At 42.1% G+C, this 14,300-nt stretch overlaps 1 protein-coding gene across 3 annotated transcripts in view; it reads right to left on the bottom strand.

Annotated features, from left to right (window-relative positions):
* nkd1 (NKD inhibitor of WNT signaling pathway 1) overlaps window positions 1–9,791 on the bottom strand; it is a 52,693-nt gene extending 42,902 nt beyond the window's left edge. For all 3 annotated transcript variants that reach the window (XM_042340320.1, XM_042340323.1, XM_042340322.1), the window contains exons 1-3: window positions 9,501–9,791; window positions 9,183–9,215; window positions 8,454–8,581 (exon numbers count right to left, since the gene is read on the bottom strand). In XM_042340320.1, coding sequence (XP_042196254.1) covers window positions 8,454–8,581; window positions 9,183–9,215; window positions 9,501–9,525 — 186 coding nt within the window. In that variant the 5' untranslated portion in view covers window positions 9,526–9,791. The remainder of the gene's footprint in view (window positions 1–8,453; window positions 8,582–9,182; window positions 9,216–9,500) is intronic.
* Window positions 9,792–14,300: the final 4,509 nt, after the last annotated feature.

Genomic DNA, 14,300 nt, shown 5'->3' with positions numbered 1-14,300 from the left:
TGACCTTGGTTCGTAGCTTCACTGAAACCCAACATTGGACACATTAATAGAACAAAGGGGAGGGGGAATCTGGTCCCAAGCTACTTTTAGCAGGAAATTTGACATCAGTGATTCTTTGGTGAATCTGTGAGACACCAAAGACCTTCAGATTCTAAAGACAGATAATTTCTGCACGCCTGATTAAGCAGCGCTTTTTCACACGCACAAAAAAAACTAAATCTTCCAAGTAGCGAGAGAAGCAGGATGTAATGTGACAGTTATATTACAGGCAATAGGGTGCCTGTACACAGTAACGAGGGAGGGGCAGGCAAACCGCATTCATTCCCAAGATCTGCTCTAAGTGCATGTGCAAGCTCTGCCAACCAGCACTAAACACAAGTTCATTTTTAACATCATTGAACAGCTGGCAGTATGATTAATTTTTTGATATTTAAAAGTTGGCCTCACCCCTGCTACATTCAGTGAACTGCAGCTCATACAAAAGAAATTAATGTAAGACTTAAGAGTGCTTAGCAACTCTTCCATGACTGAAAATCCGAGTGCTATTTAAAAATCTTTCAATTAATTATGGCTGTTTGAGGTACCAATGCTATCCATAAAACTGGTAAAGGTATAACTAGCAATATTATCTCTGCAGAGACACCAATAGCCCAGATACACTAATAATGTAATAATAATCCTTGGATTTGATATAGAGCCTTACCACGTCTTTGAGTCATCTCAAAGCTCTTCACAGAATATACTGTAAAGTGAATTGACTGCATATTTTATGGGCGAAACTCACTAGTCATAATGTGCAGCCAACCAGGTTTGAAATATCAAAAGATGCTGCTCTGCCAATGTTCTCTGTAATGAACTTCCACCCTAGAATGATTCTTGACATTTTTCTAAATAAAAGCTTCTTCTCCTCCTAGGTCAGTTATAAAGGTATTCATAATTCCCGAATGGGCACTTCAGCAAAGCTTTGTGATGCATTCAATCTGAGCTGGATATTAGTCTTTTTTAGTTCTGTCTTCAAGGCCAGTAATCTGTGACATGACATAACATAGCCAACCACCTTGTGTTGGGATTGTTATCAGACATTATTTTCCAAATTGGAGGCAAGAACATCCGGAGACACACTAGGTTTGTGATAGTAGTAATAATAATAATCCTTGCATTTGATATAGCACCTTATCATGCCACCGAGACTTCTCAAACCGCTTCACAGAATGTACAGTAAAGTTCAGTGCCTGTTTTTTGGCAAAATGCGGCAACCAATTGTGCACAGCAGTGTCCCACAAACAGTCATGGATTGAGTAACCACATTATTATTATATTGTAATATTTAGATTAATTCCAGTGTTGTTTAACGGTCCACGTAATATAATCTTTTAAATCCTTTGAAAATTATTATGGTCATAGAATGTTTAATTTTCCACTGATAAGCTCAAACTAAACACACTGTAATGACATGCCTTGTAATAAATGTAAACCCCATTTGCTCTCGATGTCAGTGGAAAGCTTTGCATAGGCTTATTTTAATGGTCCAAAACCACTGCCAAGCTCAAAAGGTCCGAGGAGTACTTTTTCATGTCAACCATTTATCTGTGGTGCAGTTTTATACAATGAAGCTCTCGTGGCTCAGACTGAGGAACCACTGACTGCATGTCACTGGTGCAAGCTCTGAATTGCTGTTTTGTCCTTGGCAGCACATTTTTTTTGCTTGTGAATGTATTGATAATGGCAAATGTTCTTTTCTACTAGGAACTCAACAAGAAATAACGTCACATTCATTTTTCTCCACATGTAACTAAGAGCTACAGAGCTTTAGCTGTCACTCTTGCACGCAGCAATGATTTTGAACTATTCAAAGAAATGTTCTACCATCAGTAAGGGCAAATGGATTCATTCATGAAATATCTTCCTGTCAAAATGTGCTACTTATTTGAAGATTTGGAAGAAATTAAATCTATGAGTAATAATAATTGCATTTGATATAACTCCTTAAGTTATCACCTTGTCAAAACGTCTCAAGGATTTACTGTGAAGTGCAGTGACTGTGTATTTGTGGCTTCTGCTGGGATGTTGAGCAGGGAAATTAACAGTTACATGCTAAGTGTCTCAAAATCTAACTCAACAAATTGAAACAGAAAGAAAACCAAAAGTCGGCAACCGTTTAGCTTTGTGGCAAGCAGAGATTTACTTATGGTAAGATATGAAATAGACGTACATGTTGTATTTGTAATGAAAATTAAGTTTGCCGAAATTTGTATCAAACATCTCACTTTATCAGTCTGGAAGAGCACAAGATGGCAATATCACTTTTCAGAAATAATTATTGATTCGAATGCTTACTTTCCCACTTCAAAATTCCCATGTTCCCTTACACCTCAATGGTTGATCATGTTTTAAATGAGCAAAAATGGGATGAAAATGAGAATCCTGATTGATCAGAAAGCCAGTAAAGCAAAAAATGGAAACAATTTTTGCTATTTATATTCACAGATCCCAGGATTCATTAAAACAATTAAAAATGCACTTAATTCTCAATACATTTTAGCCAAGGACTTACGCAAATTGTAAGAATTTTAATGAATGGATTGGCTTTTGAGCATTTAACAATTTATTCAGTAACACCCTGTGTTCAGGTAATATTGTGTAACCTCCACATGGTTACTGTATGTGCAGCATAAATGGGTTTGAGGTTATAAAGCAAATAATTCTTCAATTCCCCACTATCAACTCACCTTCAATTTCTGACAGTGATCAAGCATTTTTCTAAAGTGCTTAATAACACACTTACCATGGTTAAGTGCAGTTGCTACTGTGAAGCCTCAACCAACACTCAGTGGTGCTTTTACAAGTTATCTGCCTTGACATTTGCTTCTGCAACACCTAACCTTGGCTTATAGCAAGCAATCACAACGAGACATGTAAAATGGGAAGCAGTTGTGTCCATAAAGTCTGTATATTGGGCATTATAAAACGTTATACAATGCAATAAACTAGATCATTCTCAAATTGTACTTGAAAACATATTTTCAAGCTATCATGCTGAAATAAACATAAATGTTAAGATTTAAGTAATGTTATAAAAAACATTCCTGACTTTTTTCTTAAATGCTGTTGTGACCTCCATTAAACAATAATCAAGCTTTGAAACATCCAGTTCCTGATGCATTTTACAATTCATCACATGTACAAAACACAATCTGCACTAGGTGTAATTACACACTCTGCTAAAGCAGCAGGGAACAACCCCAAGTAAGATCCGCATGTTTGCCTTTATTCATGTAAAATTGCTGTCGAGTGGCATTTGCTACAAGCCTATGTCAAAAAGATTATATCACAATCTTGCAGTCTCTATTCACGTTCTCTTTCAAATGTTGCAGAACTCTGTAAAAATGTTGCCTCCCTTCAGATGCATGTTACGCAGTGTTGGCTCTGCCACTAGACACTATAGCAAATGCAAACTCAATCTGACTAATCCTCTTGACCTTTCAGCAAGGTTGGTTAATGGATTTCTACAAGGAAAGAAAATGTGCCCTTTCAAAGGCGAGCTGCAGTTTTGATCACTTGGTGAGTAAAACCCCATAACTTAGGTAAACACAATTAAAACCAAGTCCCTTCTTACATTTATCAAGGACGTATTAAATATATCCAGTAAGTAACAAAATAAAGGTTTATAATAATGTTATCTCTCTCAGTCACTTAGAGCCCAGTGAATCATGGTGTTGTATTTTCACTCCTCTCCAAACAGAGGAAGACATAAAGGGCAACATATTCATCATAAATACAAGTTGTGTAACACAAAAAATCCCATTCACTTTTCGCTTTCACCAGGTTTTGCACTGTTTGCCCACAAAACACATACAGTCACTGCACTTTACAGTATATCCTTTGAAGTACTTGGGATGTCCTCCTGATGTGAAAGGTACTTTAACCAAATGTAATGATTATTAAAATTATTTTGAAGAATTTGTCAATGTCCTCCATCCACTGCAGGTCGATTAGACCCCTTCAGTGATATGACTCAAACCCACTGCACTGAATATTTAGCAAAAACGAAATAACTTTGAAAGATCTTTATATAATACATAGGGTTTATAATGACATTCCAGTTACACTTGCATGTATCTCAGGACTTGCATTGGCTAAAGCGTATTCACTGCACTTAGAACAGAGTAAAGCTTAGTAGAGAATACCATAGATTTAAAATAAAAATATTTAAAGTCCAATGCGTGAATTAAACTCTGAGATTTTATTCAAAGTAATTTTCTTATAGAGTAAACGATTTGGAACAGTGGAAATACTGTAGATCCAAAAGGACTCTCTAGACTGGATGGAGGTTTGGCTAACATTAACCCATTTTTACGGTTCAATTTTGATTATCTATAAAAACAGGTGCTATAGTTCTCCTGTCTAACCCTTTATGTAATACAGAACAAATCTTTTAAATTCTGACCATCACATGTCCTGTGTCTCTACATTGATAAACACATTTCTTTTGTAAAACTACGTTACTCTGCCTTCACATTTCATTTAGAATTGATCAAAACAGCTTGTAAAACATTCATCGGGTTTGTAGCAAGTTTCATTCTAATAACCCAACAGCATTATTGGTTCCTGGAAAGCTTAACGTTCGGAAGAGGTATTGAAAGAAAGTCCAAACTAAAATAAACTCATCGGAAAAGTCCACAAATAATGTGCCTTTTGCGACTTATTAAACTCAGCTTGGAAAGTAGTTGCAGATTTTGAGAACATGTTTTGCAGTGAACCAGCTATTCAAGGAACTCAGTCTCCATGAGAACTCCTCGCTATGACAACACTGCAGCATTAATATCCAACGCATGCTTTTTTATCCCAAGCACATACCCTGCTAAGCCTGTACAATTATAACACCAGACCACGTCAATATATAAGGAATCAGTGGCAATCTACAAAATGTACTTAAAGCTTTGCTGAATATTAGCATTAAAAAGTCTTTGGCCCACCCCAATGTCAAATGTCCAGTACTGTACGATATTAGCAATGTTGCAGCAATTGTAAATTCTGCTGAGGGAAGCAGGCAGGACCACCTGGAAAGAGGCAACCATCCAGTGTTAGTCCTGCAGGCTGGCAATAATAAACTCCAGCTGGTGTGAAAACCACATTCACTGTCAAATCTTCTTTGGGGGAAAAATTATTGTTGCCCCGTTGCATGGCCACTCATTTCTAGCTCTGATTGATTCTATTCAATCATTGAAAAAGCTCCCTGATTGTCAGAGGCTTGTAAACAAGTGTCCTGTGTATTGCTCGAACTGTGTTAAGTATGGCCTATTCCACACTGACAACCCCTTATGTTCTGATGGAGCCTACAGCATTAAATAATTACCAGCTTTAATGTGAGCTTAATTCCTTTACTGAGGCTGACAGCACAACACAGTTACATAAATCTGGCTCAGGAGTCAAGACGAACAAATAAAATGATTCAGTATGCAACAATCTGTTCCTATCAAGATTGGCGTTTAATTTTTTGTGTGGAATTTGTTTTGGACTGCACCGTTTGATGTCACAGTTCACGTTGAAGGCAGTGAGAGCGAAATGGAATGACATCCAAATGGTTCTCCAACTGAGAGTCAAGCAGATCAAACACAAAATACATGCATCCCATTCTAGGGCAGATGGATTGAATGATAATTTGCCCACCAAACGTAGACTCAAGGCAGCCAAAATCAACACATCCTGCTCAATGTTAATAACAGCTACTACACTGCCAGTCATTGCACTACAACCTGCTACGAGTAACTGCCTTGCCATTCAGCAATGCTGAATCCCAAGCACAACCCAACACTTACACTGACTGCACTGTGCAGTGCTGTATGCCTTTCATGAGAACAATGTGTGATTGTCTGACAATTATAATAATAATCCTTGCGTTTGATATATTGTGTGATACGATTGAAAAAAAGTAAAAATACTTTTAAACAACAGTCCATAACATGCATTACATTCAAGTCCCCTAGGGTGGTAGATTCTTTCACTAACTGTGTGTGTATAAAAAAGCAAGTTTGCAGACTCTCTCTCTGGTTCCCTGCAAAGAGTTAGATGACTTCTGTTACTTTTCATCCAACACTCTGCGGGAACCTCGTGGAGGTAGGGAGATACAGTCGCTTTCATTCATAAGGATCCAGCTTCAAGCTGATGGTTTTCTTTCTCTCTCTCTCTCTCTCTCTCTTGGCAGGGGGAAGTTTTAAAAAAGCGAAAAAAGAGAGAGAGTTCTCCCAGCGGTAAGAAAAGCGCAGCAGCCAAGAAAGTCTTGGCACCACGTGTGGATCCGTCTGCTCTAATCCATTCATTCATCAAGAAGGGAACCAGATGGAGGATTAGAGCGAATTCCAAGCGGCCTTATTACAGCCAGCTTTTAGACTGTATTCAAAACCCCGCTTGGAGTCGCCAGCTTTTATCATCACCTAATTATTATCATCCTGGGTAAAATCCCACTCAATTTGTAATCTGTAAAATCTATCAAAAAAAGGGGGAACAGTTAAGGCATCTAACATGATGGGATTATTAGTGTCTGTGTGTATGTATATGGATGTGCCTGTATGTACGTGTATATGTATGTGTGTGGGGTGAGGGTGTTGTTTTGAAAACTTTTGCCACAATGAAGCAGGCTACAATGTCACAATACTGAAGCACACGTTTACCCAGTGTGTGTACATATATATATATAAAAAGTTATTTAAACCCTTTCCTAGGTTCTTACAGACATGAGAGAGAAGGGGTGGTGGGGGGGGGGGGGGGGGGGGTGGAGCTTTCCGCTTTAAGGGGACAAAACCATACAGGCAAAACACAGTGGTGGGATTTCATTTGAAACAACAACCTGCCTGTTAAGAACGTTGGATTGTGTGTCAACGATCCGAGATGTGTTTATTTCTCTTTGCAAAGGATTTAAGTGCAACAAACCGCTGGACTTCAAACCTTTATCTTTCGACACGCCTCGTTGCCCACACTGCAACCAGTTGACCCTCTTGTTATTTTTTTTTGGGGGGGGGCGAGGAGCGAGAAAGTGTCTCCGTCACTTCAAAAGGAATAATGAGTGACTGACACTTTTTGAGTCCCAAACTCATCTGATAGTCACTTTAGTACGGTTATCAACCCGCATCCGACAACAAACTAGGAATATACACACACACACACACACACTTCAAAGACAAGAACAAGCCAGAACATTTAAATAAGACTTTTCTGGACAACAAGAGACTAAATGTTCACTCATAAACCACATGCTAGTTTTCAGGGGGGGGGGGAGAGCTCAGATATCATACTAAACTCTCAGTAAGTTACAACACAGGAGAGAGCCCTGAAAAGGCATGGATCTTAAGGCTCTCAGGCAGGCTGCCAGACTGCAGCTCCTTTGAAGTAAGAAAAACATCCTTTGCTTTGAGTACATTTAAACATTTTTTCTCAGTGATCACCTGAATTCTTAGAACCCAGCGGCGCCCCTTTAAACTTTTCCAACAAACTCTCCTTATCCTCTCTCTCTTCCTCTCTCTCTCCATCACACACTCATCCACCCCCCACCCCCTCTCTCTCTCCCTCCCTCCCTCCCTCCCAGAGAGAAGCAGGGAGATAAGAGACATTGGCTCCTGAACACAAGTCAATTCCACTTCAGAAGTCTGCATTGCACACAAAAAAATATATATGGGGAGGAGAAGAAGGAGGTGATGGGTGGGTGGGGAATGTGTGTGTGTGTGGTGGGGGGTGGGGGGTGGGGGTTGGGGGGTGGATGCTAAGAACATCTTTCAGACTGGAGTTTGGGATGGAGTGGGCAAACAAACGCTGGTTTCAATAAAAAACCAAACTAAAAGCGACTGGGAATGAAAAAAGCTGCTCAGAAAAGCTCTCCATCCGACGTGTGAGCTGCGGGGGTTGTGGTGGGGGGGGATGTCGGTTCGAGGCACATCTTCCAGGATGGAAACTGCGTGTCTCTCTCTCTCTCTCTGCCCCCCCCCCCCCCCCCCCCCCGTTTAAATAAAGACGATTTCCTCCCTCCCTCCCTCTCCCTCCCTCCCCAAAGGCAATGTGCGCATTTTTTTTTGCATTTTGCTCCTGCATCAGCTGTTCCCACCAGCAATTCTATTTCAGCAGATATTTCTATTTCTTTTGCAACCCCCCCCCCACCCCCTGCCCTGCAACCCCCCCCCCCCCCCCACCCCGTGCAAAACACACACAGACACACACACACACACACACAAGAGCGCAGTGCTGCAGAGCTGCAGACTGGTTAGAGAGAGAGAGAGAGAGAGAGATTGAAGGCTCTCACACTCGTTGCCCATCCTCTGCCCCTCATCTCCTGCTCCCGAGGGTCGATTGCAAAAGAGCTGAAGCCTTTACCCCCACCCCACCCCCCACCACCCATCCCCACCCGAGTGTCACTCGCCCAAGGCTTCCCAGCAGATTAAACAGGGAGCCGGGGAAGCCCTTACCGTGGTGGAGAGCCTGCGGGCTGCTGTGTCGGAGGTTTGCTGGTGCTGTCCCAAGTCGTACTTCTGTTTGGCGATCCAGTCCTCCAGACCTTTCCGACTCAAACACGCGTTGACCACAAAACTATCACCTGCACACACACACAACATACACACCACATACACACCACACACACAACATACACACAACATACACACCACATACACACCATACACACACACACACACACAACATACACACCACACACACACCACACACACACACACACACCATACACACACCACACACACACCACACACACAACATACACACACACACACACCACACACAACATACACACCACATACACAACATACACACCACATACACACACACAACATACACAGCACACAACACACCACACACACAACATACACACCACACACACAACACACACACACACACCATAACACACACACACACACACAACACAACACACACACACCACAAAAAGAGAAGAGAAGACCCACAGTCAGTCCCAAGTCGGGTCAGTCCACCAGAAGCTCCAGTAACAGTAATAAATAACCCCCAGGAAAACTTTCTCGGGAAAAGTCTTGTAAAAAGTTTGGACGCAACGCACATCACACGCACACAAAACTTTTTTTTTGCATTGGAATGATATATATCTATATTATATCAATATATATATATACATATATAATTTTTTTTAAGGAGAGAACAAAAAAGCTCACCTTCGGGACTTTCTCTGGGTTTACAAACGGCAGCTGTTCGGTTTGGAAACGGATAAAATAAAAAGATAAAAACAAGACTCGTTATTGCCATTACATATATATATATATCTACACACACACACACATATTAGAGAGAGAGAGAGAGAGAGAAATTAAAAGTTTGCAATTGCTTAAATTAAAAAAAATACAGGTACGAATAAATGAATGAATAAATGAATAAATGAATGGATCAATCGATCAATCAATCAATCAATCAATCAATAAATAAATCAATCGGGGGGTGCCCGGGCGGGTGGGTGTGCAGACCCCACTGCTCACCATGTTTGGAGTGGAGTTTCCCCATCTTCTGTCTGTCTACCGGTGTTTGCGCATCTGACTGTGGCTGTGTTTGGGGAACATTTGGACGTGGTGTGTAGTCCCGGGTTTAGAGATCCATGTGCTCCTGATCCTCCCTCCCTCCCTCCCTCCGATCAGGGGAATTTCACTCCATCATCCTTCACTGCTCTGCTCACTGCTCACTGCTCTCTGCTCTGCACTGAATGATCCCCGTGTCTACACTCGGGAAGAGAATGCAATGCATCTCTCTCTCTCTCTCTCCCTCCCTCTCTCTGCCTCTTGATCCCAATCCCCTCCTCCCCTCACCCCCCCCCCCCCCTCTCCCTCCCTCCCACCCACACACACACACACACACACCCCCCAAAAAAAAATGCTTTCACCCACCAGGGGACATGATTGACACCTCAATGAGGCCACAGCACTTTTCTGGCCAGCCCCCACTTTTATTGGTTGGCGGGCGGCGGATGAAAGGAAACTTGGTTCCTTTGGAGAATCCGAAATAAGGAGCAAAGCTCCAAACATTCACTCCCAGGCAGGCAGGCGAGGCAGGAGCAGCAGCCAACGGAGCCAGAGGCAGGAGCGAGGAACATCAATCGGCGCACACTCGCACACACACACACTAGCACACACACACACTAGCGCACACACACACACTAGCGCACACACACACTAGCGCGCACACACACTAGCGCACACACACACTAGCGCACACACACACCAGTGCACACACACACTAACGCACACACACACACTAGCACACACACACACTCGCACACACACACACTAGCACACACACACACTAGCGCGCACACACACTAGCGCACACACACACTAGCGCGCACACACACTAGCGCACACACACACTAGCACACACACACACTAGCGCACACACACACACTAGCGCACACACACACTAGCGCGCACACACACTAGCGCACACACACACTAGCACACACACACACTAGCGCACACACACACTAGTGCACACACACACTAGCGCACACACACTAGTGCACACACACACTAGCGCACACACACTAGCGCACACACACTGGTGCACACACACACTAGCACACACACACACTAGCACACACACACACTAGCACACACACACACACACTAGCGCACACACACTAGCGCACACACACACTAGCGCACACACACACTAGCACACACACACACTAGCGCACACACACTAGCGCACACACACACTAGCGCACACACACTAGCGCACACACACTAGCGCACACACACTAGCGCACACACACATTAGCACACACACACACTAGCACACACACACACTAGCGCACACACACTAGCGCACACACACACTAGCACACACACACTAGCGCACACACACACTAGCGCACACACACTAGCGCACACACACACTAGCGCACACACACACTAGCGCACACACACACTAGCGCACACACACTAGCGCACACACACACTAGCGCACACACACACTAGCGCACACACACATTAGCACACACACACTAGCACACACACACACTAGCACACACGCACACACTAGCGCACACACACATTAGCACACACACACTAGCGCACACACACTAGCGCACACACGCAAAGCACACACACACAGCACACACTTAGCAGGGCGAAACGTTAGGCAAGTTTCCTTACTCCACACGCCTCTGTTTACCCAGCAGTAAGTAGGAACCCGGTTGTTAGTCGATTGGTGGCTGATCGCTTTTCCCTGGGGGTAATAATCCGTTTAAAAAAAATGAAAAGCAGTAAAACTTTGGTCACTTCAATCCACGACTGTTTGTGGGACGCTGCTGTGCCCAATTGGCTGGCGTGTTTCGTCCACAAAATATACAGTCAATTCACTTTACAGTATATTTTGTGAAGTGCTTTGAGACGTCTCAGAGACGTGACAAGGCACTGTATCAAATGCAAGGATTATTATTGTTCTATTAGCAACAACAAATTACATTTGCAAAGCGCCTTTCACGTCAGTACACAATGTATCATTAATAATTCCCTTCTGAAGGTGCACAGCAATGGCCAAGTGACATTTCGTCAGATACAAACTATCCAGAGAGGAGTTAAGTAAATGTTTACAGACCGTTTGATCATGGAGAGAGTTAGGAGCTCAACCAAACCTGTTCCTATCTTCACTCCAGTTTCATCCACATATAACAATAATAATAATAATAATAATCCTTGCATTTGATATAGTACCTTATCACATCGCTGAGACACCTCAAAGCGCTTCACTCAATACACTGTAAAGTGAATTGACTATATACCTATATACCCTTTGGGTGAGCACACAGCAGTGTCTGGCAAAGAGTTGTGGATTGAGTGACTAAATTATTGTTTTTTTAAGGGATTATTACCTCCGGAAAGTGATCTGCCAATCAACTAACAACCAGGTTCCTACTTGCTGCTAGATATAGTAGCAGGGGCTAACGGAGCAGTGAGCAGGAATGGAAACACTGGTCCATTTTGTCACCTCTCTGAACTCAGGGACATTGAGGCTAACTGACTGTAGTTCCCACAATCATGATGGATTAACTCAGCAGCAATCGTACACATGAGTCAGAACTCAAATCGACCTTTCATCTTGAACAGCATCAAAGTAGGCAACAAAGCTACTGTTACCCCTGTTCATCAGATTCTGCTCATTTATAAAACATTTGTGTTGATCTTCATATATCACATGGCTGCCTACTCCTACAAATTGCTTGGAATCAAAATATTTTCCAATTTAAGATGAATCGTAGAGAAACTCTGAAACTGGTCCCAGTTGTGTTATTACCTGGTGTAAGTCTGGCTACTGTGTAGGTAGGCTCTTTGATCTCAACCATCCGAGTGCTTTGTATGTGTGTATTTGTGAAAATGACGATGTTCCTGGGTGTGCTGAACAAAAGGACACTTTATGAGGCTTATTACTGCAATGTGTTGTCCTACAGGCAGACACTGAGTAATCAATCCCCTCTTCAGATGACTGAGCTGGCAATAAAGGACTTCAAAGACAAGCCAGCTCCTTCCCCAGAGACTTTCTCTCCATCAACCTGAAAACCATTAATAACAATAAAACATTTTTTAAAAGGTACTTGTTAAACTTTCTCTCCTTGTTGCGGGTGCTGTCAACAATGGCCCGTGTGCTGGCAGTGTACATTAGATCAGACAACCAACTGAACAAATGATTTCTAGAGGGGGAGTGGGGGGGAGGGGGTGGGGGGTGAAGGTGAATTGGCTTCTGCATCTGTCTCTCCATTACTCTCCAGGGTTCACTAAGCACTAAGTTAAGCTGCCTATTAGGTCTCTATCTATATATATACACATTGGATGTTAGTGGTTTACTATTAAGAGCAAGCAAAATGGACAATGTTCCATAGTAAATCAAAGGCTAATCTGTCAGTTGATACTGTACTCAGATCCCACTGGCTCTTAGCTGATATTTATTTACTGGGGACTCCGGAGTGATATTTAGCACTGTGAAAGTGACCCTGAGATGAAATCCTTCTTTGGAACTATTTGCTGAGCTGGTGGCCCGCTTCTCCCCCTTTCTCCCTCTCTCTCTCCCTCCGTGCCAAGCTATTCCAGGCTTTTAACAAGCGGAAGAAGCTGCAAAAATAGAGGTTAGCTTTGACAGGGAGGCAACACACAATAAATACTTGCTTCTAAGATCTCCTCCACTCCAATACTTCCGAGCAGGAAAACAGGAAAGTTAAGTTACTTGAAGCGACCAGACAGAAGATTTATGAGAGTTCAGGGACCAAATGTAAATGGCAAAAGGGACGTATAAGGTATAAGTAATCGAAGTACAGGGGAAAAAATATTTTAAAATTCTGAAACACTTCAAGACTTTCAAGCATTTGCAGTATCGGTTTTGAACTTTATGTTGTCTGGGGTTTACAATTTATAGCCGTTATACACGTAAACCACCAACACACAATGTCAATTATAGTCCAAAATTTTTTAAACAAATTCAAGTTTTTTAAAATTATTTAAAAAGAGTTAACATACTTTTTGTAATTTTGTGTATGCATGGAATGTCTTGCCTTAAAAATATGTTTAGGGAGATGTACAGAACTGCGTTTCTTACTGCTTTTTTACTCTTGGACATGAATAAACTCTCAATAAAGGTGCAAAACCGTTGTCCTTGCAAATGTTGTCTTTTTGATGTTTTGGGGCCAATAAAACTGATTTGGTTGCCTTTCCTCTGGAAGGAGGATATCAGTGTCTTCCTGCTATCAAAGACTTTAAAACTGAATTGGAGAAAGAACAACTCTTCACACAGTCAGCCTGGTTTAAAGATCTGTAACTCCCCCATTGCAAATGTGATTATTATCACACATTGAATGGCTTGAGAATTAGAACTTTTTAGTTTCTTCAAAAATTACATTATTTCTGCCTCCCATGGACCTCTCCAAAATGACTTGGAAGAATCATGGAAATCCCCCCACACCCCTCCAACACCCCCCACCCCACCCCCCACCAATCAATACATACAAGATGCCAGCCCAATTTCTCATCCCACACAATAAAGCACTTTGAGATGCCATCCGGTGTGAAGGGCACTATATAAATGCAAGTTGTTGTTGCTGGTGTAATAATGCATGCACTTGATATAGCATATTAAAACTTCAAAACGCCTCGAAGCACTTCATAGCATATTCTGTAATGTGTAGGGACTGTGCATTTGAAAGCAAATAAATTACTTCTCTTAACATTTATAATAGATCCTGATGAAGTGTTAACCCTAACAGGGATCTGCTGCCATCTCCTATGCTCCAAAGGTAA

This window comes from Callorhinchus milii, unplaced genomic scaffold (genome assembly GCF_018977255.1).
Source record: "Callorhinchus milii isolate IMCB2004 unplaced genomic scaffold, IMCB_Cmil_1.0 Scaffold14, whole genome shotgun sequence".
In the NCBI taxonomy this organism is placed as follows: Eukaryota; Metazoa; Chordata; class Chondrichthyes; order Chimaeriformes; family Callorhinchidae; genus Callorhinchus; species Callorhinchus milii.
The sequence above is the reverse complement of the archived record's forward strand: the minus strand, read 5'-3'. Positions and strand labels throughout refer to the sequence as shown.